The sequence below is a fragment of the Trichoplusia ni genome, chromosome 6 (genome assembly GCF_003590095.1).
Source record: "Trichoplusia ni isolate ovarian cell line Hi5 chromosome 6, tn1, whole genome shotgun sequence".
NCBI lineage: Eukaryota > Metazoa > Arthropoda > Insecta > Lepidoptera > Noctuidae > Trichoplusia > Trichoplusia ni.
In genome coordinates, this window is record NC_039483.1 from 12,984,461 (window position 1) to 13,010,105 (window position 25,645).

The 25,645-nt window shown below is 37.5% G+C and overlaps 3 protein-coding genes across 12 annotated transcripts in view; 2 read left to right on the forward strand and 1 right to left on the reverse strand.

Annotated features, from left to right (window-relative positions):
• LOC113495458 (PDZ and LIM domain protein Zasp) overlaps positions 1 to 16,693 on the forward strand; it is a 36,167-nt gene extending 19,474 nt beyond the window's left edge. Inside the window, exons 3-16 of one of the 6 annotated variants that reach the window (XM_026874188.1) lie at positions 3,380 to 3,531; positions 3,681 to 3,855; positions 4,133 to 4,263; positions 4,800 to 4,891; positions 5,709 to 6,042; positions 6,698 to 6,886; positions 7,060 to 7,150; positions 7,286 to 7,475; positions 8,222 to 8,245; positions 11,614 to 11,752; positions 13,421 to 13,607; positions 13,716 to 13,836; positions 13,914 to 14,029; positions 15,017 to 16,693. In XM_026874188.1, the coding sequence (XP_026729989.1) occupies positions 3,380 to 3,531; positions 3,681 to 3,855; positions 4,133 to 4,263; positions 4,800 to 4,891; positions 5,709 to 6,042; positions 6,698 to 6,886; positions 7,060 to 7,150; positions 7,286 to 7,475; positions 8,222 to 8,245; positions 11,614 to 11,752; positions 13,421 to 13,607; positions 13,716 to 13,836; positions 13,914 to 14,029; positions 15,017 to 15,094 (2,019 nt within the window). In that variant the 3' untranslated portion in view covers positions 15,095 to 16,693. Of the gene's footprint in view, positions 1 to 3,379; positions 3,532 to 3,680; positions 3,856 to 4,132; positions 4,264 to 4,799; positions 4,892 to 5,315; positions 5,470 to 5,708; positions 6,043 to 6,697; positions 6,887 to 7,059; positions 7,151 to 7,285; positions 7,476 to 8,221; positions 8,246 to 8,589; positions 11,753 to 11,985; positions 13,223 to 13,420; positions 13,608 to 13,715; positions 13,837 to 13,913; positions 14,030 to 15,016 lie in introns of all 6 variants that reach the window. The other 5 variants (XM_026874183.1, XM_026874185.1, XM_026874184.1 and 2 more) reach the window with 5 other exon arrangements.
• The window catches only part of LOC113495472 (carbohydrate sulfotransferase 11-like), a 602,728-nt gene that overhangs the window by 536,159 nt on the left and 40,924 nt on the right, over positions 1 to 25,645 (forward strand). The gene's annotated exons all lie outside the window — the stretch shown is intronic.
• LOC113495465 (nucleolar protein dao-5) lies at positions 19,760 to 25,154 on the reverse strand. Of its 3 annotated transcripts, XM_026874215.1 has the most exons (8): positions 24,962 to 25,154; positions 24,505 to 24,593; positions 24,212 to 24,338; positions 23,805 to 24,032; positions 22,881 to 23,510; positions 22,143 to 22,235; positions 20,979 to 21,401; positions 20,667 to 20,752 (listed from the first exon to the last, which is right to left on the reverse strand). In XM_026874215.1, the coding sequence occupies exons 1-7, from the start codon at positions 25,067 to 25,069 to the stop codon at positions 20,979 to 20,981; spliced, it is 1,698 nt and encodes a 565-aa protein (XP_026730016.1). In that variant the 5' UTR covers positions 25,070 to 25,154; the 3' UTR covers positions 20,667 to 20,752. The 3 variants fall into 3 exon arrangements, with proteins under 3 accessions (XP_026730015.1, XP_026730016.1, XP_026730014.1); XM_026874214.1 differs by lacking the exon at positions 20,979 to 21,401 and adding an exon at positions 21,582 to 21,710 and having other exon boundaries at positions 19,760 to 20,752; positions 22,881 to 24,032; XM_026874213.1 differs by having other exon boundaries at positions 22,881 to 24,032.

Here is a 25,645-nt window from a genome sequence, read left to right on the forward strand (position 1 = left end):
AAGCACGTTCACAACATCAACTACTCATTATTTAACGCAGATGACATAATTATTACATTTATTACAAGATAGCGAAACAAAAAATATATAGGCCGTACAATGGCAAGGTGGTATGCAGACAGAATGAAGTTACACCTGGCTAGCGACCCTTTGGGAAGAATGCAAGTTTTTTGCGCGTGCAAATGATTGCAAGGCATGCGCCGCGCCATGTACAGCAGATCTATAAAGTTAATTGTTTGGCAGGTAGGGTCAAGTTTCCAATTACCGGTAGTGTATGAGCCGGAAGGAAACCCACTTCTGCAGGGAGGGGTTAATCACTGAAATGCCTTGTCGAGTTATGTATAAGTCGTAATGTGTCACTTTTTACCAGTTGTCGTTGTGGTTTTATACGCGAGTGATCGTGATTCCAACTGTCAGTGTTCATCTTGTATTGTGTCGTTTATTAAGCTGTTTATATCTTCGTATTAATTGTTGTGGTATGTCTTCAGTTACAACTAAATTGTTAATAGTGTACATATATTACACATATATTAACAGTAGGATTGAAATATACCTCGGTACCTATATACTTCGTAACTCCGTTTGAGGATAAACCAGTATGTTGCAGTTTTCGAAGGTGTAACTAAGAGCATAAGAGTTTATTTAAACAGGTTTTACTATATTTCTTTTGCTTCTACCAGTACAATAGTCCAGCAATGACATTGGCCGTAGATGTACCGAACAGATGTTGACACGAAAGTACTTTAAACGTAAAATGAAGTAAGGTGTTGGTCTTTGGTGACTCAGTGAAACCATAAATATTGGTTTTTACTGTTTCCAAACTATTTTACGTAACGACATGTAGGGTTCGTCAATAGGGTTTGTCATCGGCGTTACCCAAGCCTTCATGTTGCCGTTGCTACACCATACATAAAAAAAACTACGTGATCGGTTAATTTAAAATAAGAATAGTTGATATTGATATTTTCTCAATAGAATGTACCTAACTGCGGTAATGGTATATAATTATTTTATTATGCTGTTTGAGTAGATGATCGCAGCTCTGAGAACTAATAATTTCTCTCAAAACAGTTTTGCATTCAACATATATCTGTATACATATCCAGTTTTCCCAACAGGGACTTCTAACTTTTCATAACTAAATAGATAGGTACTTATGTATCACACAAATAATTACAGTATTGAAATAGATCGGAATAGTTTCTACACCGATTTAGATCTATGTACATAAAAAATGTGTTATTTTGCAAGGTAATAGTCCTCCAAGTAAAGCCTTAAATGGTTATGTTGTGATCAGAGTTGGTAAGCTCCTCATGACCTATTTCTTGTCGCCAGCGGAAGTGAAAACCGGTATACATTAAGAATTTGTGAACTGTGACTTTAAAATGTTTGTAAAAGGTTACCCACAAAATTAATTCTTTAATGACAATATAAAAGGTATTTAGAAAGCATATTTAAATTCTTCTTATATTTTGTAACAGTTCGAAGCTCGGGTTCCTTTAGAAAATTTTCTGACTCGTCTGTTGGTCTAGTGGTTTGTTTCTCTAAGACAAATATTTGTGTGATGCTAAATGTATTTTTTTTTAAATAATGACTCCCGCACTAAAAAAAATTGTACTTACTTGTATCTTGGATGTTTTCGCGAACAGCTAAGGCTCATAGACTCAAACAAACTTTCGTGGATCATACAAATGCTCATCTTACGCAGGTATCGAACCCGCGACAGATTATCATACTGCAAAACGAATGATGAAACGAATAATTCAAAGATCTAACTACCTAGTTAAAAATAGAGCTTTACTAGACTCCAACCTACTACTGTCCATACAGTTGAAAAATCGCTCTATTTGCCTTTTATCGTAAGACAATAAACCTCGTTTCTCTAAAATTGTTTACGAAATTTCATAATAAACTAGTTCAAACTGTATAGACAACTATAGAACAATGTGAACACATTAGCTTTAACACTAATAGAACGGACCATTTTCATTTCTATGTGATCTTCTGACACCAATAGTCAGTTGTTCGCCATTTGTTTTTTCCCATTTGATCTCGACATGTCAGTACTTTTGACGTTTGAAACCGTTTATCATATTTTCTCAGGAATGTATAAACACATCTAGCCGGAATTTAGCCTAGTTGTATGCAGTTATTTATATTCGTGACATTGGTAAAACTGTGCCATGCGTATTCAACTCACTAAACCGAACATTGGAAGCAGCTAAGTAATAAATCTTGGCATGAAGGGTACACTAGCTTCTAAATAACGAACACGAGTTGCATTATTCTTTATTTATCTACCTGTTGATAAAAATATACTCGACAAAAGCTGCAATTACTAAGATACGTGTGTAATTAACACACCTTCCAGAAAGGTTAAAAGGCCTACAACACTTTTGAGTTCAGAGTTTCGTGTATTTCATTCAAATTCCATAAGAAATAAAACGTGTGCTAAATTCTTACATATGACATTTAAAAACAAAATATGCTACCGTGGCATTCAACTCACAGCTGTTTCGTTTGTATGTAACTACACAAAAAATATCTACTTATGTATTTAACATAACATCGCTTTATGTATTTGCTGGCAAAAGCAAAAAGTATTTAATTTACTGGGCGATGAAGACAGGGATCGCATTCATGATCTCATGATGACGTCACTACAGCTTCCTTCCGCACCTCTCTTATCCCTGTGTTGCATTTGAAATGTTTTTATGGTGCATTTGTATTATAATATGGTATGGCGTACACACAAGGTAAAATCCCTCTACTTATCCATGAAACCCGCATGCTTGCGATCTAATGGTCTGATGGTTATTCTTGTATATCGCAAGTCCAATATTTACGTGTTTTGGATACATCCCTATAACTGATTATTATGTAATAATTAAATCTTTTTCGTTAGTCGATGTGTTAACAATTTTTCCTATCAAATGGATTAACCCATTAACGATCATTCGCCTAGCATACAACATATCTCACATGTGTAAATCTCTAAACCAATTGAAAAGTATAAACATAGGAACTATAAATAACGGTGTGTTCAATTTACGAGGTTACGTTCGTTTGCTTTTAGTTCAAAATAATAGGTATTTTCCCTGTTAACAATTTAAAAACATACGAATGCTAATTCTAAGGATAACCCAGTCTTACCAATTCCGTTAAGTGAATTCGTAAATTTGTTCCTGATGAACGAACAAATCTTATTTAGTAGGTTTCAGTTTCTTAACATTTTACTATTTACGGAATACGTCGAACTATTTTCCTCTTTGACGAAGAGCCCTTATTTTGAAGAAAGCCCGTTTTAAAGTCTGAGAGACCTTTTTTTCCTCTAAGGTAGCTCTAATAGCCTAAACGTTAATGGCCTCCTTGTCTATAGGTAAATGGTGGTAGTGCAGCGGAACGCGCTGGTCTCCAGGCTGGCGACGCCCTGATCCGCGTCAACACCACTGACGTATACCTGTTGCGTCATCAAGAGGCTCAGGACGCCATCCGCGCCGCTGGAGGCAACCTCGAACTCACCGTACAACGGTAGGAACTGTTTATGAACACATTTATTCATAAGGCAAGGTCGCCATACAGAATTACCATAAGGAACTTCTTGCGAGAAAAAAAGCAGAGAACTCTCAGCCTACCATAGCATGCTGCAATAAATCTAACTGGTTCCCTTAATTTGACAGTGGAGGCGGCACTTGGCGTCCGTCCGTCACTCCGACCGGCAGCCTGCCCAGGCCTGGTTCCAGATCCATCGGCAGTACCCCGACCCTCGTCACCAACACCTCGCTCAAGGCCACGCCGCAACCATCCCGCGCTTTTGGCTCCGGACACAACAATGTTGCTAAACCCTTTGGCTACGTGAGTTTATTATTATTATTGTCGTTGTCTGTCAAAATTGAGGAGTGTGAGTGATCGAGTGCTGATCTCGGCAACATAAATAACGTTGGAATTTACCGGCTATAAATTCACATACACGGTATATTTGTCGAAGACATGTCCGGCAAATATCTATTCTAGTCAATATTAATTAGTTTGACATTGAAATTACTCACATAGCCTTATCTGAGCTACTTGTATTGGTTTGATAGGAGGCATGATAAGGCTGACGTTATATGCAACAAATTGGATTTTCTAGATGAACGGCAACGACTCAGTCAAGAGCATAGTGAACAAACAGTACAACACCCCTGTCAATATGTACAGCGACAAAACCATCGCGGAGACGCTCTCGGCGCAAACTGAAGTCCTGGCTGGAGGAGTCCTGGGGTAAGTCATTATTATACTTTGAAGAACGTTCATACCGTTTCTGTTTAAATTAAACGGAACTGCTCCGATATCGACACGACTATTTATTTACGCGATTCAATACCGGATAATTTTAATAGGTTAACTCCAATAATTTTGATAACAATGAACATGTTATCAAATCAATTAAGGAAACGTAAAGGAAACATTTAAAAAATCTGTAGAATACGGATGGATGGATGAAATCATAAACAAATCGAGCAAAACGCGGACATTTTATTGCGCTTATGCGCTTAATAAATAAAACAAATTGTACATAGATTCTTCCTAAGAGATGAACCGTGCATTTTGAGATCGATGCATACATAGACCAAATACTCCAAATACCTATGTACCTACGTTTTGATGTAAACATATAACATATTGCTAACTTAAGTTTTTATCCTTTCGCCATAGCATGGCGCCATAGCACCCAAAACTTAACTTTTCCGTAAAATAATATATTATTTTCATTTTTACCTAAATAACTGCTTTACTTTTTTATTATCTATTGACAGAGTGAACTTTAAGAAAAATGAGAAGACATACGATGCAGAAAAAAGTGCCGTTTTCAAGGTTCTGCAAGAGGAACAGAACGACCCCGAACCAGGTATAAAGATTAATCTTATTTCAGTGGAATTCGTTTATCACGATCCACAATACGTCATACGATTTGAAATATCCACCTTGAAATGGTCATTTGTTTATTTATGACACATTTTTTATCTCTGGTTTCAATAAAAAAATGCAAAAATGCCGTACAGCCATCGTTGTGAAGGTATTTTGTCGTGAAGAGTAAATGGCGTAGGTTCATCCATGCTTAAACGTTTTAAATTTTAAGAGCATTTCAGAATCTATATACGTATACGGCTAAGTTCAGGCTTAGAAAACCTGTTTTATGCAAATGTGTAAAGAATAAGCCGCCCTTGATGAATTAGCTACTAGAAGGTTTGATCGTTATCAATGTCTTTAAATAAAAAAGAATCATTTGAATGAAACGATCAGATTTTAATAAAATCTCCTAATTGGCATAGTAGTCGAACCCGTGGGCCCAACGGCCGCCCCGGCTCCAGTAAGCGGGCTCCGCCACGTGCAGGCGCCTATCACGCGGCCCGACGCTCCCGTCAACAATACCGGAGGCTTGCCCCCTGGACAGAACATTTGCGAGGAGTGCGAAAGACTCATCACGTAAGTCGGACGACAAGCGCGGGCCGACACGGTACAAAGCACAAATTAAATTTCTCTCTGCGTTTGAGAACCGATGGTTTCGGATCTTCTTCAACGATATGAGGCTTAGGTTTTGCGCGCTGTTCGATCGAACTTCGTCTTGCGGTATTCAACATCGTACATTCGTTAGGGTCTCCGGTAACCTGGTAAGAAATGTATGTCCTCGAGTATAGGAATAACACAATATTGCGGGCCAGCAGAGCCTTCTCACTTTTACTCGCGAGCGAGCGTGGCGCGCGCGGGCACGCCGTGCAGCCTGCACCGCACGCACCGGTCGCGCTCGCGCACGCCGCGCGTGCTGGCGGGCACGCCGCAGCCGCCGCCGCCCGTGGCGCGCGCCAGCACGGGCACGCAGACGCCGCAGGAGCAGCTGGCGCCCGAGCCGCCGCACCGGCCCAGCATCCCCATGGGCTGCCACGAGGTGCTGCCGGACGGCCGCATCGCGCTCGGCGCGCCCGCGCTGCCGCAGCCCCGCGACGCGCTGCCGGTCGTCAACGACACCCCCTATTGCTCCGACTGTAATCGCTACATTATGTAAGCGACGTACCACGGAATGTCTTGACGTGTTTGCGACCGTGTCGACCTGTGCACTAGCTCTATCGTGTAGATTACAATAATTCAATGTGGTCCTTCGTGTTGCGATTGCTCCCTCTGTAAAGTTTATGTTGTAAATATTGGACGGCATCGTTGGGAGACGTGACATGTAAGTTAGTACATATATCGTGTTTTACGAAACGTCCTTATTTTTCATTTCATATTCCGTTCTCGTCACGATATTTGTGCTAAGAAGCGCAATCATATATCATTAATTAATTATCTTCATCTTTCCTTCATACTTTGTAGTTAGGCAGAATGATATTATGTATCAGCACCACTGTATATCTTCACTGAGCATGTCCTCACTTCGCTATCCATATTGTTTAGATGAGCACCAGTGTAATTTTGCAACATTGGTGGTTAAGCACGAGCAAGTCGGTGAGCATGTTTGTAGCGAGTAACAAGTATGACAAAGTATATTATTATATCTGTAAAACATACCGTACATATATTTCACACAAAATATGATATGACTTGTTTTTTTGAAATAGTCCTTTATCATTTCAACTTCATGCTTATGTAGCGTATCCACCTACATCTTGCCTGATGCGTTATTCCACGCTGTCAACTGACCAAAGCTTGTATGTAATAGCGGTGTGTTCGTGCGCATCAAGGACAAGAACCTGCACGTGGAATGCTTCAAGTGCTCGACGTGCGGCACTTCACTCAAAAATCAGGGCTACTACAACCTGAACGGGAAACTGTATTGTGACATTCACGCTAAGCTCGTCGCCCGCAACAACCCGCCTGCGCCCAATCTTGAACCTGTTACCGTGCCTCCGTAAGTTTTAAGCCGTTATTTTCGTTTAAAAAAGAGGATTACTCTAATTATGTACTATGTACTATACTCTAGCCAGCATACTGTTCAATCTGGATTTTAAATATATTTTATCCCAAATGATATTATAAGAGCAAGGTTATTGAAACTTACAACACAACTTATTTTTCGCACAGTGGCAGCAGGATCCCTAGCAACACATACTCGACTCCGCTGCCACCACTGGCGACTAACAACTACACCAATGGATCGTCTTCTCTGTTCAGCGTAAGTACAAAATATTTTCCTCTCCGGTCTCCGGAACTAGAAGTATTCCCTCTTAGACTTCTGGTGTTGATTTCTCGTAGTATAGGTTGGATGTTACATACTCCGATTCCTTTTAAATAAGCAATTTCTGTACAGCCATCAAGCAACCTGTCTGGACCGAAGCCATTCGGATCCTCAATCGGGTCTGCCTACTCTCCATCGCTGTCTCCTCGCTCAGCGCCGATGTCGCCCGCGCGGCCGGTCACCGCGCCCGCACCAGCGCCGGCCCCACTGGTCGCTCCAGCCCCGGCCCCTGTACCTCCACCAGCGGCTCCATTCGCGCCCAGTAAGAGAGTTACTTTTGCCGTTTAATGGAAATTACCTGGGCTCCTAAGCCTTTCGCAATGTTTTTTTTTCAGCTTAGCTGTACTAAGTTTAAATAAGCATTGTACTAAGCAATCTAAATCCGGATGGTTTTATCCATAACATTTGCCTTGGTAAAAATAATTACAAAACATTGTGGAAGTACTAGGTGTTTATTAGGTACATAAAACGTACCAGCTAGATAAATATATTTTATAACTAAATTAATTATTTATGTTTTATAAACAGATAACTTATTTTTATAGTAACATATTTTTTTGAGAGCAACTACCAAAGATTTTGAGTACAATTATTTTTTGTAACACAGTTAATATTTTTTATACTTTTTATGCAACGGAAGTTTACTTAGAAGTGCAAAAGGTGCAAATCATTATGTTCATTCATATCAATGTCTTGCATTTATAGAATGATGTTTCATCGTTTGTGCCTTAAAATGTTTTGGACAAAATACTATGGACGTGCCGATGTCCGAACCTCACATGTAGATCATTATTTCGATACCTGATACCCAATAAATAGTTTTATTACTTCTTCGAGAACTTACTTTTCATCGAGTACCTAGTGTATTATTGGGTATTCATTTTATTTTATTTAAAACTTGGAGACTTAAATTTTTAACAATGACGATGATCATAAGGTGCAACGGGTACAAAATTGAAATTTAAAATATGAATTGAATGATTTAAGAAAATTATTTATTTCCGACAGAGACCCCAGGTTCCCTTTTTAAAGGTAATTTATATAAATAGGTGCAGTTCAGCTTATTTTAGCTATTATTTTTAAAGTGTACATAATAGAGAACATAGTGTGAATGCGCTACGCGGGCAGCCATGTCTATAGCAGCCGCAGCATTGAATAACTACTGCCCTGGCACTGTCGAGTTATGCGTCACTTAATAATAATAGCATCTAATTTCTATCAAATCAATCTTAACTTTCTGCTTCTTTAAACAGTTTGTTATTAGTTAATTCGTTTACATCATTCTACATTAAGTGGCTTCTTCGACTTTACTAATCTTTACTTTCATCTATTTTCTTCCCTTTTATAACCTTTCTAATACTATAACTGACTAACAGCACAAAATGTAAAAAGCATTGTGTGGCCCCCACCCGCCAATCCCTCTGATGATGAACCGCCAAAGTATGACCCCAGTATGAAGCCTGCGGCTCCTGCTTGTGGGAAAGAAATTATATCGCAGTCGGTCAACAAAATCATTAAAGACACCGAATCAAACATTGCGAATATGCAACAACAAATGGAACAATTTGTAACATCTTCAAAACAAATAGAAGAATTTTCATCAAGTGTTTCGTATGCTTCTGCGGCAATGTCTTCTATGACTGCAACCACTAAATCCGAATCTATTGCACAAAGCAAACAATCCCAAATAATGCAAGAATCTACGAGTCAAACCATACAGTCGTATTCACAGGAGTCCTCAAAATGCCAAAGTAAAACTTTATATGAAGCACAAACTTGCCCTTCAAAGGGCGATAATCCTGTAAGCAAAATTGAAAAAGTTCAAACCATTCAATCTAAAGAAGACGTACAGTCTAAAATTTCTGAAAGCAAAATTGTAAAAATATCTGATCCTCCAAAAGTTGAAGATAAGAGACAAGTTATTCAGAATACTGAATCTAACATTGAATGTGCTAGTCAAAATGTAAGACAAGAATCAAACACTAATAAACCTGTAGAAAGTCATGAAGTCGTAAGTAATAATGAACAAGTTAGTCAAACGAAAGAAGCTGCAGTGCAGAATGAAGTTCGTGGATCACAAGTTACGGCACAACTAGAAAATAAATACAATGAGAAAACCAACATACAATCGGAAACTTCTAAGTTAGGCACTATGCAAACCTGCAATAACCCGGTATCCCAGCAAAATGTGGCAGGATCACTCGTAGATGCATTAACAACTGCACCGGATCGCCCATATTCACCATTACCTCAACCTTGTCAGCCTATCAGTATAACCGGACAACCTATATGTGAAGAAAAACCAGTTCAGCATTTAGAGGAACAACAGATCGAGTCACAAGAGATGGCTGAAATAAATAGAACGCAGTTGCCTGCACAACAATCACCGATGTTCATGCAAGAAAAACGTGCTGTTTCACCAATACCACCCATAAAGACATACAACCCTCCCGAAAAAGTTGAACCTCCAGTTCCAATGCCCGCAGAAACAAAACCATACATACCACCCGATTTTAAAATAGTTATAGAACCTAAAACACCACGCGAAGCAGCAACGACGCCTTTAGTGGAAGCTTTGACAACGGCGCCTGATAGACCATTTACGCCAATAACCACCTATGAAGAAAACCCAAATCGCAATCAATCAATATCAAGGGGATCGCTAAGGGATGCCCTAACTATTGCTCCAGATAGGCCTTACAGTCCATTTGGTACCAGTACAAGTACTAGTCAAACAAATCAATACATGACAAGTACTATTTCTCTGACAGAAACCAACCTATCTGATATTGTCAAACCTATTGCAACTCAAACAACAACTCAAATGACTGATCATATGCATTCTGAATTCTCAGCGATGCAAAATACGTGTAAGCTGCAGTCATCTTCTGAAATGTCTGCCTTTAGACCGGTTCCTAAGCAAGTATTTCCCCCTCCGCAACCTGAAGAGTTTTGCATGCTGCAAAACTTTCCTCCTATTAGTAATGAATTAAAAACCAGCTTCACTCAGGCAACCAAAACAAAACAAGAAACATCTTATTCAGAATCAATGATGATGCAGCAGTCTTCACTCTCGACTACTATGGCCAGTCAAGGGTATTCTTCGGTTAAAACGGCTCAAAATTATTTTGAACAATTAGACAAAAAGGAATCACTAACTTCAACTGCGGTTAGGTCTAAGTCTGGATTGCATAAACCCGATAGTATTCCACCTTATCAAAGAAACTTTGAACAGCTGCCTTCACAAAGAGGAATTTCACCAGATATGTATAATGCTCCCGCAGTTTTGCAAAGACCGGTTACGCCAACAACTAACCCACCCACTAGGCCGAAGGAAAAATCGCTTGAACCAAATCCACAAGCACAACCGCAGTCTCACTATGTCTCTCCCCAAGTACAACCGCAAAGAGTTCCACAAATAAAAACTCCTGTTCAGCAGCCTCCAGTACAGTTCCGTAAAGAAACTCCTATTACTATGACATTTCAACCAGTTACTGATGATAACTTCATGAGAGTAACAAGCAGTCCAGTTCCTCGCAGTAGTCGTCCAACAACTCCAAGTAGTATGATTAACAAACCGGCGCCGATTATTCCACATTATCAGATGAATTTAGTAACTGTAGAACATTTGGCCCCAGAGAGCCATTTGTATGAACCGTCAAGTCGAGAAGGCAGCAGGTCGCCTACGCCGAAACCTAGATCTCGATCACCTGCGCAGGGTCCTCCTCCGAACCCGTTGAAAGCTCAAGCACCACGCATTAAAGATCCACAACCACAATATTATTCATCGGATTCATATGTTTCTCAAGATGCTACAAACTTACAAAGGCAACATGAAATGGATCAAAGGAACTTCCAAACCGCAGCCGAAATTTATAATACTGGTGCAACTAAGAGCTGGGGACAAAGTCAACAAAGTCAGCCTTGCATGGTCAAAGAGCAGAAGCATTCAAACGTCGGATACAAAAGCGAAAATTATACTAAGGGCGATATGAAATTTAAAGAAGACTCTTTAGTTCAAGAAAATTACGGTCAAAGACAAATGCAGTCTCAGAATGTTATAGAACAGGGAAATACCACAGTACATACGACTAGAAAAACATTTGAAGAATTTGAAAGAAAGCAATCAGCTAAAGTAGTTGAGATCAGAAAGGGGGGTTCATCATTTTCTGGGGCATACGAAGAAAATGTGGACTCTAACATTCGACCTTCCAACATTAACCCAAAACAAGTGTTTCCACCACCTATGATGAGTTTGCCACCTACACAACAGAGTTCATCTCTTAACCTTACTAATCAAAATATGCAGTCCGCCAATAGAACAATAGACAATTACGATCCAAAGCCTTCGATTTCTGGTGCTAACCTAGGTCCAGTGTGTGATCCTACCCCATCGACAGGTTCGAGTGTAGGAGCTGCCGCTCGTGGCAAAACTTTTGGTGTTTCCTCCGCACCAAAACGAGGAAGGGGTGTTTTGAATAAAGCTGCGCTGCCCGGCTCCCGTGTCCCACTATGCGCTTCCTGTAATGGGCATATTAGGTGATTGAAATGTAAACGATGGTATAGCGTTTCGTGTGCTGCATGAAATAAAAGTTTGAATATTTGTGTGATGTTTGTATGATTCTAATATTATTATTAGGTTTTTAGTACTTTTAGAGATTATTGTATGTTGTTCGTGTCTATAAAATGATTTTTGCACTAACTTTTACATTTATAAGATTAATTTTGCTTTTAACATGTTTGTATATGTGATTGTTTTGGTTTTATAACAGCTAATGATCTACTGACTTCAAGCAGTCCTCTTAAACCGGAATACAAAAGTCCAGCAGAAGAACGACTCATCAGAAAAATGGCTAAAATGGCCCTTAATGGTTACGAAATCGGGATACAAAGGAAAATTAAGCCAGCTGACCATATTCAATCTATGGCAGATAAAATACAAGATACAGTAGTAACAAAACATCCGCTTAATTCCGATAGTGTACCTACGGTGGAAAACAATTTAACCAAGACTTTGGAACGAGGCTATAAAACTCATGACAGTATTCAAAGTATTGGTGACAAAATTAAAGATACGATTAAAAACAACCATCCAGCAAACGAGTCCATGTCGAAACCAAACATTTTGATTCCACCACCGTTGCCAAACTCGCCTATACCAACTTTTAATGTTCATAGTACTCCAATTGGTCATCCGCTAAATAACAGTGACGATAAAAAGAAATACAACACAATCCCTAAAACCCTTAACGCCAGCCTCGTCATGGATGATCGATTAATCATCAACAGTGATAAATCGAATAATGGTAGCGGCTATTCCAGTAGTGAAGATTCGCTTAAAGATAAATCTGAACATAACTTTACGGGCACATTGCGGAAAACAGGCATAGACAAATCGTCTTTTCTTAACAGTATGAACGGTTCAAATAATAATCATGGGAACCATGAAAACAAACCTGAATTAAAATTCGATAGTGGTTATTCTAATACACTTAACAAAAGAAAATTATTCGAAAAAGCCGACAATACTTTCAATTCCACAAACAGTCTTAACAAATCAAGCGAATTGATCAACAACGTTAGCGACACAAACATTTGGAATAAAACTAATAACTCCGACCACGTTTCTAAATCTGAAAACAATAAAAATGTATCTGCCCATTACGATGACGATTTGGCTAAAAAGAAAGAGCTTCCTAACAATTTAATCAACAATTCACTGTATACCTACAAAAAATCCGCAAATAATGGTCATGATCAATCCAACGATTGCACTGACTACGTAAATGCTGATGAAACAAAGAAATTCTCTGGTAGTGAAATGAAACAAGAAAAACAAAATACAGATGAAGAAATAGTCGTTAGACGTAGACAGAAGAAAACGTCAAGAGACGATGATGGTAGAAGGGACTCGCATATTATTGCGCGCCCACTTAGTACAATTACTTGCGCCGACGTAGCAGAAGGACTGTACCCCGTTTGCCACAAGTGTGACAAAGCCATTACCAGGTAACGTATGCTTTATTAACATAAAAGTATTAGACAGAAATATGGTCAAAGTAAGTTACAAAGCAATCCAGACAATTCTATAAAACGCACGAGTGTTGTTTGATTTTCTTTTAACATAATTAACCTGTTGTATAGATCAATAGATAATTAAATTATAATAAATCAAGCATGAGTTTAATATTAATCTATTTTAAACAGGGGACCATTCATTACGGCTTTGGGCCGCATCTGGTGTCCTGAGCACTTCATTTGCGTGAACGCTACGTGTAGGCGCCCGCTTCAGGACATCGGTTTCGTTGAAGAAAATGGTCAACTATACTGTGAATTCTGTTTTGAACAGTACATCGCCCCTGCCTGCGATAAGTGTCACGCCAAAATTAAGGGCGTAAGTACTCATAAATAACTTGTTCTTAAATAACGTTTATGGCAGAGAATGAAAGACGCCATGGTGAGAAGATTTGAAGATAATTTGTTTGTGTATTTATCATTACAGGATTGCTTAAACGCTATCGGCAAGCACTACCACCCAGAATGCTTCAACTGCGTATACTGTGGAAAACTGTTCGGAAACAACCCCTTCTTCCTGGAAGATGGTCTGCCATACTGTGAAGCTGGTATGAACTGAACAACAATTCTATGGAAAAAACACCTTATTTTTTTTGGGTATCAATTATTTTAATGTAATTTTCAGATTGGAACGACCTGTTCACGACAAAATGTTTCGCTTGCGGCTTCCCCGTGGAGGCAGGCGACAGGTGGGTCGAGGCGCTCAACAATAACTACCACAGTCAGTGCTTCAACTGCACGGTGCGTATGATGAGACTCCTACTAAAATACACTTATTCACAAATACCAGTAACTATGTACTATAACGATTATGTGCAAAAATTTAAATTTTCAGTAATAAAATAGTCAAAACGTCTTAATCCACACGCGCACTTATCGACCACATGCGATAGGAAATAATTCGGCGACACTTCATGCACAACTATTCAGAACAGTCATGGCATTTCAAAGATTGCAGTGGCTACCTTTTGAAAGTTAAAACCACTGTGCACATACTAAGCGCGTTTCCTAATACATTTTATTTTAGCATCTGCCCTATAACCAATCCATATAAATATCCGAGAAACTTATAACTTTGGAAATCCATTCAAAGGTAATTTTACTTTGTATAGTAGTGAAAACAATCATTTGAACAAAATATGGCATTCATTGAGTTCATAACTTCAATTTTCCAAATATGGAATACAATTAAAATTTATATAAAATATCGATCTACCCACGTCTCTATACAAAGCTCGTCATACGTTGCCAAATGCTCCCTTTTACCAATAACTGTGATCTTGTGTGTGAATTAAAATTGTATACTTGCCCGTATGTTATAATAACAGAAAGACATACTGTACATAATTATTGACTTAATATTCAACTTCCCAAAGTTCAGGAAGATATCATAGCGTGTTTTACCATCCCAGTAGTTGTCAACCTTACATAATCCGCTTGTAGAAATGCTTTCATGAACCGGTTTGAGTAGTTCTGGCTATTTTATTATTTTTATGTTTTAACTTATTATATTATTATACTTGTGTTGCTATGTTTGTTTGTCTATAGTTAATTAATACATACCTAATTTATATTACATAGGTTTTTATTAGAAGTAATGCACAATGCAAGGATTTAGATAAAGTAAATAGAAAATAAGTCGTTTTGAAGGATATGCGACTAAATAAAATAGTTATAGATAAAAATATTATGACGTCTTAATAATGTTATAACAATTGTTATTTACAGGTGTGCAAAAAGAATCTCGAAGGACAGAGTTTCTTCGCCAAGGGAGGTAGACCTTTCTGTAAAACTCACGCCCGCTAGAAGTCCTCAGCAGTTAATGTATAACTCCGACACTGTTTACACGACTACTACTTTTCGACCTGTTTCTCCTTCACCTATCACGCCTCCTCTCAGTACGCCCTCTCCCCAGAGAACTAGGAAGTTGGAAACGCCCCTCCACTTCGATGGAGGACTGTTTTCCGACATAAGAAGCACTGATGGCAAGTTACTCAGCAAAGTCACCGTGGATCGAGTTCAAAATTCTGTACGACATGACACTACTGATTCCCCAACCATTATCACAAAAGGGAATAATTACATAAATGACATCGTTAAAACTGAGACGATCACAAACGAAAATGTTATCACGGTAAAATTCACTCCAGTACCGCCAGAACTCGATTCACCGAGATTATTGACACCGTCACAGATGTACAGGATTCAACAGAAGAGTCCCGTCGAATATATTAAAGACACTTATGAAGATTTACAAAGTTACAAGATTGTAAATTCGTTGTGTAAGGATAAGTTATTTGATAAGGATAACTTGCAACCGATATATAACGGGGATAAAAACTCTTTCGACAATCCTGTTGTTTTAGTACATTCGCTGAGTAAAGAAAATGTATTTGATAAAGATAGCTTGGAGCCTGAATTAAATCTAGAGGGCAAAAACTTTGACAAACCACATGTGTTTGAGCCAATAGAAAGAGCTCACAGTCCACTTGCAAACCTTCTCATTTCAGAGCAGTTAACTAAGATAGACCATTACTTACAGGAGAGTTTAGACGTTTGTTCAGGTGTCAAAGACCGATTTACTCCAACACCAGATTTTACTAAAGAAGGGGTAACTGAACACTTGATCCACACAACAATCGAAGGAAAACAAGAAGAAAATGTAGTAGAATCGAAATCGACGAAGAATCTAATTAGTGATGAACCCAAGAAAACATTCAATACTCGCGAAGAGGATAAACTAAGTACGAATGAAACAATTACAAATGAAATTTCATTAAATAAGGACACCAAAAAGAGTTTATCTAAAGTAAACAGTGTCAGTGACAGAAAACCCGGAGTGCTGAGTGCTATTTATAATATGCCAATACATTATCATGCAGCAATTCTGTGTTTCTTATTAATTATATACAATCTTATTTATCAGTACGTAAAGCAAAACAGTCTTGGTAATAAAACTAAATAAGATGGAATTTTAGAAATTATACGCATATTTAACTAGTCATTGAATTCAGGGACATTTTGTTTCTATATTTTTACCAATTTGATTGAATAAGTTGTAAATAGTCACAGGTAACAAAACCTTCTTGACCCCTTTCGTGTCTCAATAATCAATAATATTTTATATCTAATTAACAATTTGGTGCTTTTCACTACTAGAAATTGCTGGCAGTATTGTGATAATTCACATTTTAAATAAGGCTTTGTATACAGCTTCCGGAATGTTGCAGTAAACTGTTACTAACATTAACAGTAGTCCTAAATATTAAAAATATCGAGAAGTCATATAGATCGGAGACATACCGATGAAATGATTGGTGCACCAACTATACAAGATAATTAGAGTAATGTAATGTATGTGTACTCTTATAAGTTTTAATAAAATTGTAATGTTATTATCATGCATTAGATTGTTTAATTATTTTTTACCCTGCTGTATTTAATAAAGTATGTATACATAAATAAAAAAATTGAAATCTTATATTTACTGTTGGTAATAATCTTAATTTTAAGAACTATTTATTTAGACTTACTTTATTGCAATTAGCATAACACATAAGTACTATGTGAGCTTAAATAAAGTATTTTATTTTAAGTGATTGTTTTATTTCTACCCAAGCAATTATGTGGTGTTTATTGTTTAGACTACATGCATAACTACGTGGTATGGGTCACCAAACTAAGCATGCTGTGCATGCCATATTGTGGGTTCAATCCCCGCATAGGAAGGCAAGCAATTGTGTGGTACACAAAATATGTTTTCAAGTGTATATGCCCTGAGTATGCATGGTTGTGAAGAGTCTTGCAAAACAAGGTTTAAATGTGGAAGCTATTAAAAAAATTAACAACTGGGTTTGTTAATTTTTACATTACTAAATTTATGTTCAAGAGGAAGAGGTGCAGCTGCCCAATGTGAAACTGTTACTAACATAGAAATAGAAATAGTTCATTAACAATAGCAGTTGACCAGATCAGAATGATACATACATGTTAGGTTCTTATTATCCCAAAAAAGATGTATTTTAATTGGTGAATGTATTTTGTTACTCTGATCTGGTTCTGATGTTGAAAGTTTATAAAGAATTGAGAGTGTAATGAGTATTTATTTATTGAGGTATTAAATATTGATCTCAATGTTACATGGAATTGTTGTGCACAAAACACATGTATCCAAAATATGTATAAATTTGAAAGTAAACAGAAGATAAGTAGAAATTAGAAAAATAAAACAGTTAACTCAACAATGTATTTAACAAATAACTACAGACTCACTAAAATAAAAAATTCAAGGCAGCACCAACCCTTACATTATTATTGAAGATTATGTATTAGTAATAAATACTAACTTCACAAATAAAATTTGACTAATCTGTGTGTGCTATTGATTTTTTTCTATAATTTATTGATTCAGTTAAGGTTTCTGGAGGTTTTATGTCTTCCCCACCAAATATAAAGTTTCTTACTCTGAAAAAAAAAGACCAGAAATTGGTTATTTCATTGGTAAAAAGCAGCAGATTGTATAGATTTTGATTAATTATAATTGTCTTAGACAAAAACCTCTAGAGAAAGTAATACAGAAAAAAAAGCAGTGTACAGTATGCGTCTGTAAAAACCAAATGACGGCAAAAGCTCAAAACACAATTAACTTACTTGTCCCATTTAATCACTAATCCTATAAATGTAAAAGTTAGGAAACCATGCCATAATGTCGTAAATATAGGTACAGGTTGTCTTTTATGACCGAAGTTTTTATACGTCCTTTGATTCACTGTTGCTATCGTTTTCAAGTTTCTAAGCATTGTCAAATATTAAAAAATAAGATGTTTCTATGTCACCGAGACAAATCACACAAAATCTAGGGTAACTTGTTAAAAATCGAATGAACAGGACCCCTCAACGATTATACCTTTTAGAAAATAAATAAACCCCCTCTTACAATGGCAAGATCTGACATTAACATTGTCAATATGAAGTGTACTTAGTTTAGGAATTAAAACGATTGCATTTCCGAACTGCCAAGACGCTACTGCACTACTTACTTCCCTCAAGGCTCAACGCGCAGTATTACTTGTATTTTTTCCCATAAAAGACAGGTCGGTAAAGGAGTGTAAGTAACAACTGTTTTATTAGATATACATACGTCGTTACTTTTTTGGGACGAACTACTTTTTTCGAATTACATTTAATTTAACAAACTTAAACTAAAATTATAAAAATGCATTTTAATACATTTCAGTTTTCTTGATAAGTTGCGTAGTCCCTTATTCAGCTCCATTGGCGCTTCACTGAACGACTTTGATCACACTTATACAGCTCTGCTTCTATCAGCAGCGTACAGCGTCGTAACAATGGGAACAGCCATTATAACGTGCTATCAATGCTGAAACACTTCGGTCTACTGTGTAGGCGTACGGCGCTGAATATGCTGCGAAGTCGGTAAGCTGATAGGTACTCGTTTAGTTTTGGCCCCTCAACATGGTTTTTGTAGTTTCTTGTAGAAGAATATAAAACAATAAAAGTAAAAAAAAACAGGAATATTATAGTTAGTAACTTGTAGGGATGTTCGATCCGAAAACTTTGTATCGATACTCCGGATCGTTAAACACTGTATTGATACAAAAGATTTGATGCGATTTTTAGGATCGATCCAGGGTCGCATCAATAATTTAAAATAAATAGACATGTATTTTTGACCATTTAAATTTAAGAATCACTGACAGTTTTATGTGGAGATTTTGTTGCTATTCACAATGGTTATTAGCGGTTCGAGAAAGCAAAATGTAATACAAAAATGGGTGATCTTATCACAAGTGCCGATCTTGACGAAATTAAAGGTATATTGAAATATGAATCAGTTCATAATATAATATGTAGGCCATTCTTAGTAGTAAAGGAAATCTATATCTGATTTTGCGATCAGATCCGATCCTCATCACTTGTATCGATCCACTAAGCCATTGTATTGAAAAAAAATCGGGTGGATCATATTGCTTTGTATCGATCCACACTAGTATCAACACATCCCCATTTTATACTGGTTTGCCGAGAAAGCAGAATATGGACGCGTACACGTCTCCATACAAAATTGTTTATTTTTTGTAGGACTTGTTGAATAAGTGTGCTTAGGAACTAACTCGGAAAAACAATTCTAGTCACAGGCCTAGGATACTTGCGCTGTCATTCAAATAAGTAATTTATTTACATTATAACTCGCGCTTTATATAGAATTTAAGGCTGCGTTCCACCAGTGATGTGTTTGTAAAATATCGAATAGATAGAATTTCTATCTCGCTTCTGTCAGCAGTTCCGGTGGAAATGGCTTACCGGAGCTGAGTTTTTGCGCATAGAAAAAACGAAGAAATATGTCGTGACGTTTGTGTCTTTCTGGAAAATAAAACTCAAGTGAAATAGGCTTACCAACTTTATAATAAAAAGGCGGGCTTATCGACTATTAAAACAAAAGATTTATCCTTAAAATACAATATTGTATTTATTGTTACTTTAGGTACAGCCTACATGTATTTTTTATCCTATAATTAAGTATTATCTTAAATTACCCTATGTACACAGTTTCGTACGTAAAATACACGTTTATTTACATTAGAAAAAAAAAACATAAGCAAATCTATTTATCAAATTATTCCATGTCATCACGGATTGTGTAACAATCATACAAGCTTTTGGCCCCAACCAACAAGATAAGAACGAAAACAATTAAAAATAAAATAAATGCACGTAAAATATCTGAGTGAAATAAAGAAAACGAATAATTAGACTAAAAAGCTTTACGTCATATCTATTAACTATCTTCTCCGTGACTAACAACACTTGCTTAAGATTTCATTATCAATACCACAGACCAAATAAGGCATCTAGATTGTTGAGGGTCATTATGATACAGGCAACAATTATCCAGTCATCTTCATCTTATTTGGCCTATGTATACTATTATTAATGTCCATTATGAAGATTAGGTGGTATAAAAATAGTCAAGGAATTAATTATGTCTGACTGCAATGATCAATTAATTCAAACATCTTAAATCTGCTTTCTAAGTCACATTCAATGCTCTAAGAATGTTAAAATACAAATTGTCTAATAATTAAACTAGGAAAAAAGCATCTAGTTTATGCTGAATTACCCTAAGCATTATTCGAAAATATTATTCGTAATATAACAATATTAATACAGATAACGTAAGTCACAAAAAATATAGTACATTTGTACGCATTTCAAAAGGGGGGCGAACAGCGACGAACGAATTCCGTTCACTATCAAAATATACGAGTAAGAGTGTTGTGACCCAAATTAATCATCAAACTTGATGGAATGAACTCCTGTGTCGATAGCACCGCCGCGATACGAGCCCCTTTTTTTCTTCGTCTTCTCATGCTTAAATGACTTGCCACGTGTGTGCTTTAAGTCTTGATTAGCACGTTCACCCCATGAACCACGTGACCCAAACTATAAAACAAATTAAAAAAAAAAAACTATAAATTTAACATATCAAAGAAAAAAAAAATTGTAAACGACACGTTCTATAACATATTTATTCTAGAATGTGTAGTTGCTTACTTAAAATAAATAGCTGAAATTAATAACAAAATACACACTGGCATATTTCACTGTTATAAATCTCTGAAGGAACCAAAATTCCCTCTTTGCAACAAACATAATTGTCGTCACTTACTTAATCAAATACGATTTTCTTGTTCTGAGAATCTCCTCCCTCAAAGCTCTTCCTATCATTGAAACCTCCTTTGTTGAACCCTCCCCTATCTCCTCCCCAGGAGTGACGGTCTCCACGACCTCTCCTATCGCCTCCGCGGCCTCCTCTGTCGAATCCCCCTCGACCTCCCCTGTCGAATCCTCCGCGTCCACCTCGGCCGCCCCTATCGAAGCCCCCGCGTCCACCTCGGCCACCACGTCCGCCTCTATCGTTAAACCCTCCGCGGCCTCCACGATCACCTCCCCTGCCTCTGAATCCCCCCCTGCCCCTATCATTAAATCCCCGGCCGCGATTGAATCCGCCACGCCCGCGATTGTTCCAACCACCAGATTGATTGCCTTCGTTTTCTTCATCATTTTCTGCATCTTCTTGGGTTTCACCCTCCTGAGAGAGAGAGCATTATTTTATAACCACCAAGACAACCCTATGTGATAGCCAAATTATTCCAAAAAGTAAATGCCCGAAATGTTATCGCAAGCCACTGGCGATGACGCCATTGGCGAATGCATCCAAGAATGGCATAACATGGAGTTACCTTGGCTTTTCAAACTTTAGGGCATTTACCTTAGCGTCGAATGAGTTATCCTTAAGTCTAGGGTCCACTTCTATAGCATCTGATGCAACTCGGCGAAATGGAGAAGGTTTACTCGTGCGAGAATCTTTTTCATTGGGAGTAGACACACTAACCGTACCCTAAAATTTATCACAGAGTTAAGGCGCATAGATAAAACATAAATTGTTAGTTGTAAATGTAGATCTTATTTATACTATTTCAGACTATTTATACAAGAATAGCAAAGGCTTGTGCTATCCCACTACAGATTCCGCAATATGGTAAGCATTGAGTAACAACCAATAGGAGTTGGCACATAATGCAATTTTCAATAGCAAAACTGCATAGCAATAATGTTGGTGTAAGCTATAAATGTGAATACTGAAGAATATATATAATAAACAGACTGATACCCTGTTTTGATATAGCTAAGTACTTATTTTCGGAAAAATCCCATTATATAATTTTCTATTTTGTTTCTTAGACTATTCTGCAAATACTACTAGCAAACTGCTCTTAGCAAGCTGCTTAGCGGCTTATATTCTTATGAGGAGAACTTATAAAAAGCTTACTTTTACAAAGTTATTGTATGGCTTCTTTGCTGGTACACCTGCATCACCTTCGGAAGCTTTCCTCTTCTTACCACCTTGGAATCCATTTTCAGCCTATGAAAATACAAACACCACATAAAAAAAATACAACAAAGAATCAATTGAGACAAAATACCATATTATGATAGAAGTCATCCTTACTGTCTGTCCCTATATGCATCTATAACTTAAAACTGTGCAACAGATTGGACAACAACAGATGGAAATGCGAGATGGACCCTATGAGATAGGTCAAAGTAGTGTACTACAATATTGTACAAATTGGAAAGGTCCACAAATTTATTTATGTTAATATACAATTTATCCTTTACACGTATCCAACACAAAGTTGTCCCTTACATCTCTTAATTTCATTGAACATGTTGGGAGATATCACAGTTTGTTGTATTTCTTTTCACAACTGTTGGATTTCTGTTTTTGTTTGTTTTAATGCTAGTTTACTGTTGCATCCAACTGTTGGAGACAGGCCTCTTCCCACTTGCAGAAGGTTCTGAGCAGTGATTACTTAGGTTGGCAATTTCTGATTCCAATATTTAGAATCTAGGTTACATCACAATGTCTTAATTTGTTATTTGCCTGTGGTATCTTAGGTTAATGAAATACCTTTGAAAAAGTCACATTGGTACTTTGCCTGAGTTGGAATACAAATCCATAATTAGAATGGTAACAACATAATAATTAAATAAAATTAGTATTCACCTGGTTTTCTTTCTTTGCTACTTTAGCTGGTGGGGCTTCATCTTCATCGCTTTCATCACTGTCATCAGAAGATGCTGCTTTCTTAGCAGGAGTAGGTTTTTGTGCAGGAGCTTCATCATCACTGGAATCATCATCTGATGACTCTTGTTTTTTAGCAACCGGCTTTGGTTTAGTAGCACTGACTGGAGTCTTTGGAGCAGGTTTGGATGGCTCATCATCACTGTCATCACTATCATCTGACGATGACGCTTTTTTCGCAGGTGCTTTAGCTGGTGCTTTGGCTGGAGTTTTTTGAACAGTCTTAGGCTTTTCATCTTCACTGCTGTCATCACTATCAGATGAAGATTCCTTTTTAGCTGAAGCTTTAGTGGCTGGCTTCACAGGAGTTGGCTGAGGTTTCTGCAGTGCTTTTTGTGGCACTATTTGGTCCTCATCACTACTGTCATCTGAAGACTCTTGTTTTTTAGTTGGAGCGGCTTTAGGCTTTGCAGGTGTTGCCTGTGCTTTTGAGGCCTTATTCTGAGGTTTAGCATCTTCATCACTACTATCATCAGAGTCCTCAGAAGATGATTCCTTCTTTTTAGCTGGTGCTGCTTTAGCTGGGGTTGCTTTAGCTGGGGTTGCTTTAGCAGGTGCGGGGGCTGGTTTTTTGGGTGCAGGTTTGTCTTCTTCACTATCATCACTGTCATCAGAAGAGGATTCCTGTTTCTTAGCCGGAGTAGCCTTAGCCTGGGGTTTTACTGGAGCTGCCTTAGCCACTGGCTTAGGTTTCTCATCCTCACTACTGTCATCATCTGATGAGGATTCTGCCTTTTTAGCTGCTACTTTAGGAAGTGGTGCTGCCTTTGCTGGTGTCTTCACTTGAGGTTTAGGTTTCTCATCTTCACTGCTGTCGTCATCAGAAGATGACTCTTTTTTCTTAGCTGGGGTTGCTTTAGCAGCTGGAGTTGGCACTCTGTTTACTGGCTTTTTAGGTTCATCATCACTACTGTCATCATCAGAAGACTCTTGCTTTTTGACAACTTTAGGTGCAGCATTGGTTGGTTTCACTGGTTGCTTTTTTGGCTGAGCAGTAGCATTATCATCACTGTCACTGTCATCTGATGATGATTCTGCCTTTTTCACTGGTGCGGCCGCAATTTTCGGTTTAACCTGAAAAATAACTTTCATTTAGACTTGTTCACAAAAGCACTGAGTTACTAACTAAAACCAAATATTCAGAGGTAGTGACGAATATATGAGATTCAAATCATAATATTTCATTAAAAATTTCACATCATTATAAGTTGTTGCAGTAAATAAATATTAAAAATAATTAACTTATAATTTACCTGTGTTTTAGGTTTTTCATCTTCAGAACTGTCATCAGATGATTCTTGTTTTTTCTTGGCAGCTTGACTTTTACCGTTAACTTGTGGTGCAGGTTTTTTCTCATCTTCGCTGGAGTCCTCATCGGAACTGAAGTAAGAAAACCCAGTTGGGTATAAGTATCAATATTATTTTATTCAGACTAAAAATAATAAGTAAGAACAAAAACCAAGAAATACAGAGTACCCTGCCATAACCTTGACTTTTTTTAGTATGTAAAAATGGCATGCACATAACCTAGAAATTAAATATTAACCTTTCAGCAGCAGCTTTTTGGGGAGTTTTCTGCTTGTTGTACACCTGTATAATGTCTGTGAGTGACGGCAGGCCCTTGACACGCGGTTTCTAAAACAAAATAAAGGCACATGTTAATTCACTATGAAAAATACGAATTGTAGTGTGGCGGCTTTGATAGAGGTAAAATTTATGGAAACTTATATAGCCGGAATCATTCGAGAGAATAAACGGGCTGCGTAGTACTCGGTAGTACTTATGTAGTTATAGCACGGACCTGCAACACAAAATGTCCGAATCTACCAAGTTAGAAAAACAACGGAATTCATCTCGATTAATTAAATTGTAACATAAGGACGCCAGCACTATTACATCTGAGCCCAAACGTACAAGATATGATATGGTTATACTAAACACTTTCATCGAGCACGTGTGGAGGCCGGCCACACGTGGTTTTTTTTAAGAAAGAATAAACTCACCGCTTTTGTCTTCTTTAAAAATTCTTGCGCAAGAGGTTTGTCAATATTTTGTAAAAACTGATGTACTAAAGAAATAGCTTCAGCTTGTATTTCTGTAGGAACCCCCATTTTCAGGAATTTTAAGTAATTTCGGCAACGCAGAACAACGCCGCCGCTTGACAAGTTAGCACAGAACACAAGGAATGATTGAATGACAGACAGAGTCAGTCAGAGCCAGAGACTAAAACACAGAATAGAAATGAGCCATGAATGAATAAGTAAAAAGGACAGTCGTAAAGTAAAGTTGAAATTCAGACTGACCGCTGCGAACGAATGAAATGAGTAAAGTTTTCCAAAAAAACAAGTTAACTTTATTTAAAGTTAATGATTATGAAATGCTTTTAAAATAGTGAAATTATATTGAACAAAAAATGAATAATCTTTTGGTTAGCTAGCCCACTTCTTTTGTTCAGATCTTCGTATTATGTGAAGTCAAAGTTGCGTTTTCACTCCGTAGTAATCTCTCTATAAAAAAACGGCTACAACGCGATATCTAAAAAAAAACATTTACGTGTGAAATATGCAGGAAACAAAATTATCACCAACTCAGAAGAGGAAAAACAACTTAGAATCAATTTGAATGTTCTCACAAAAATAGCCAATTATGTCACCGTGCTTTTGCTACTTTCCCATTTACCTAATTCA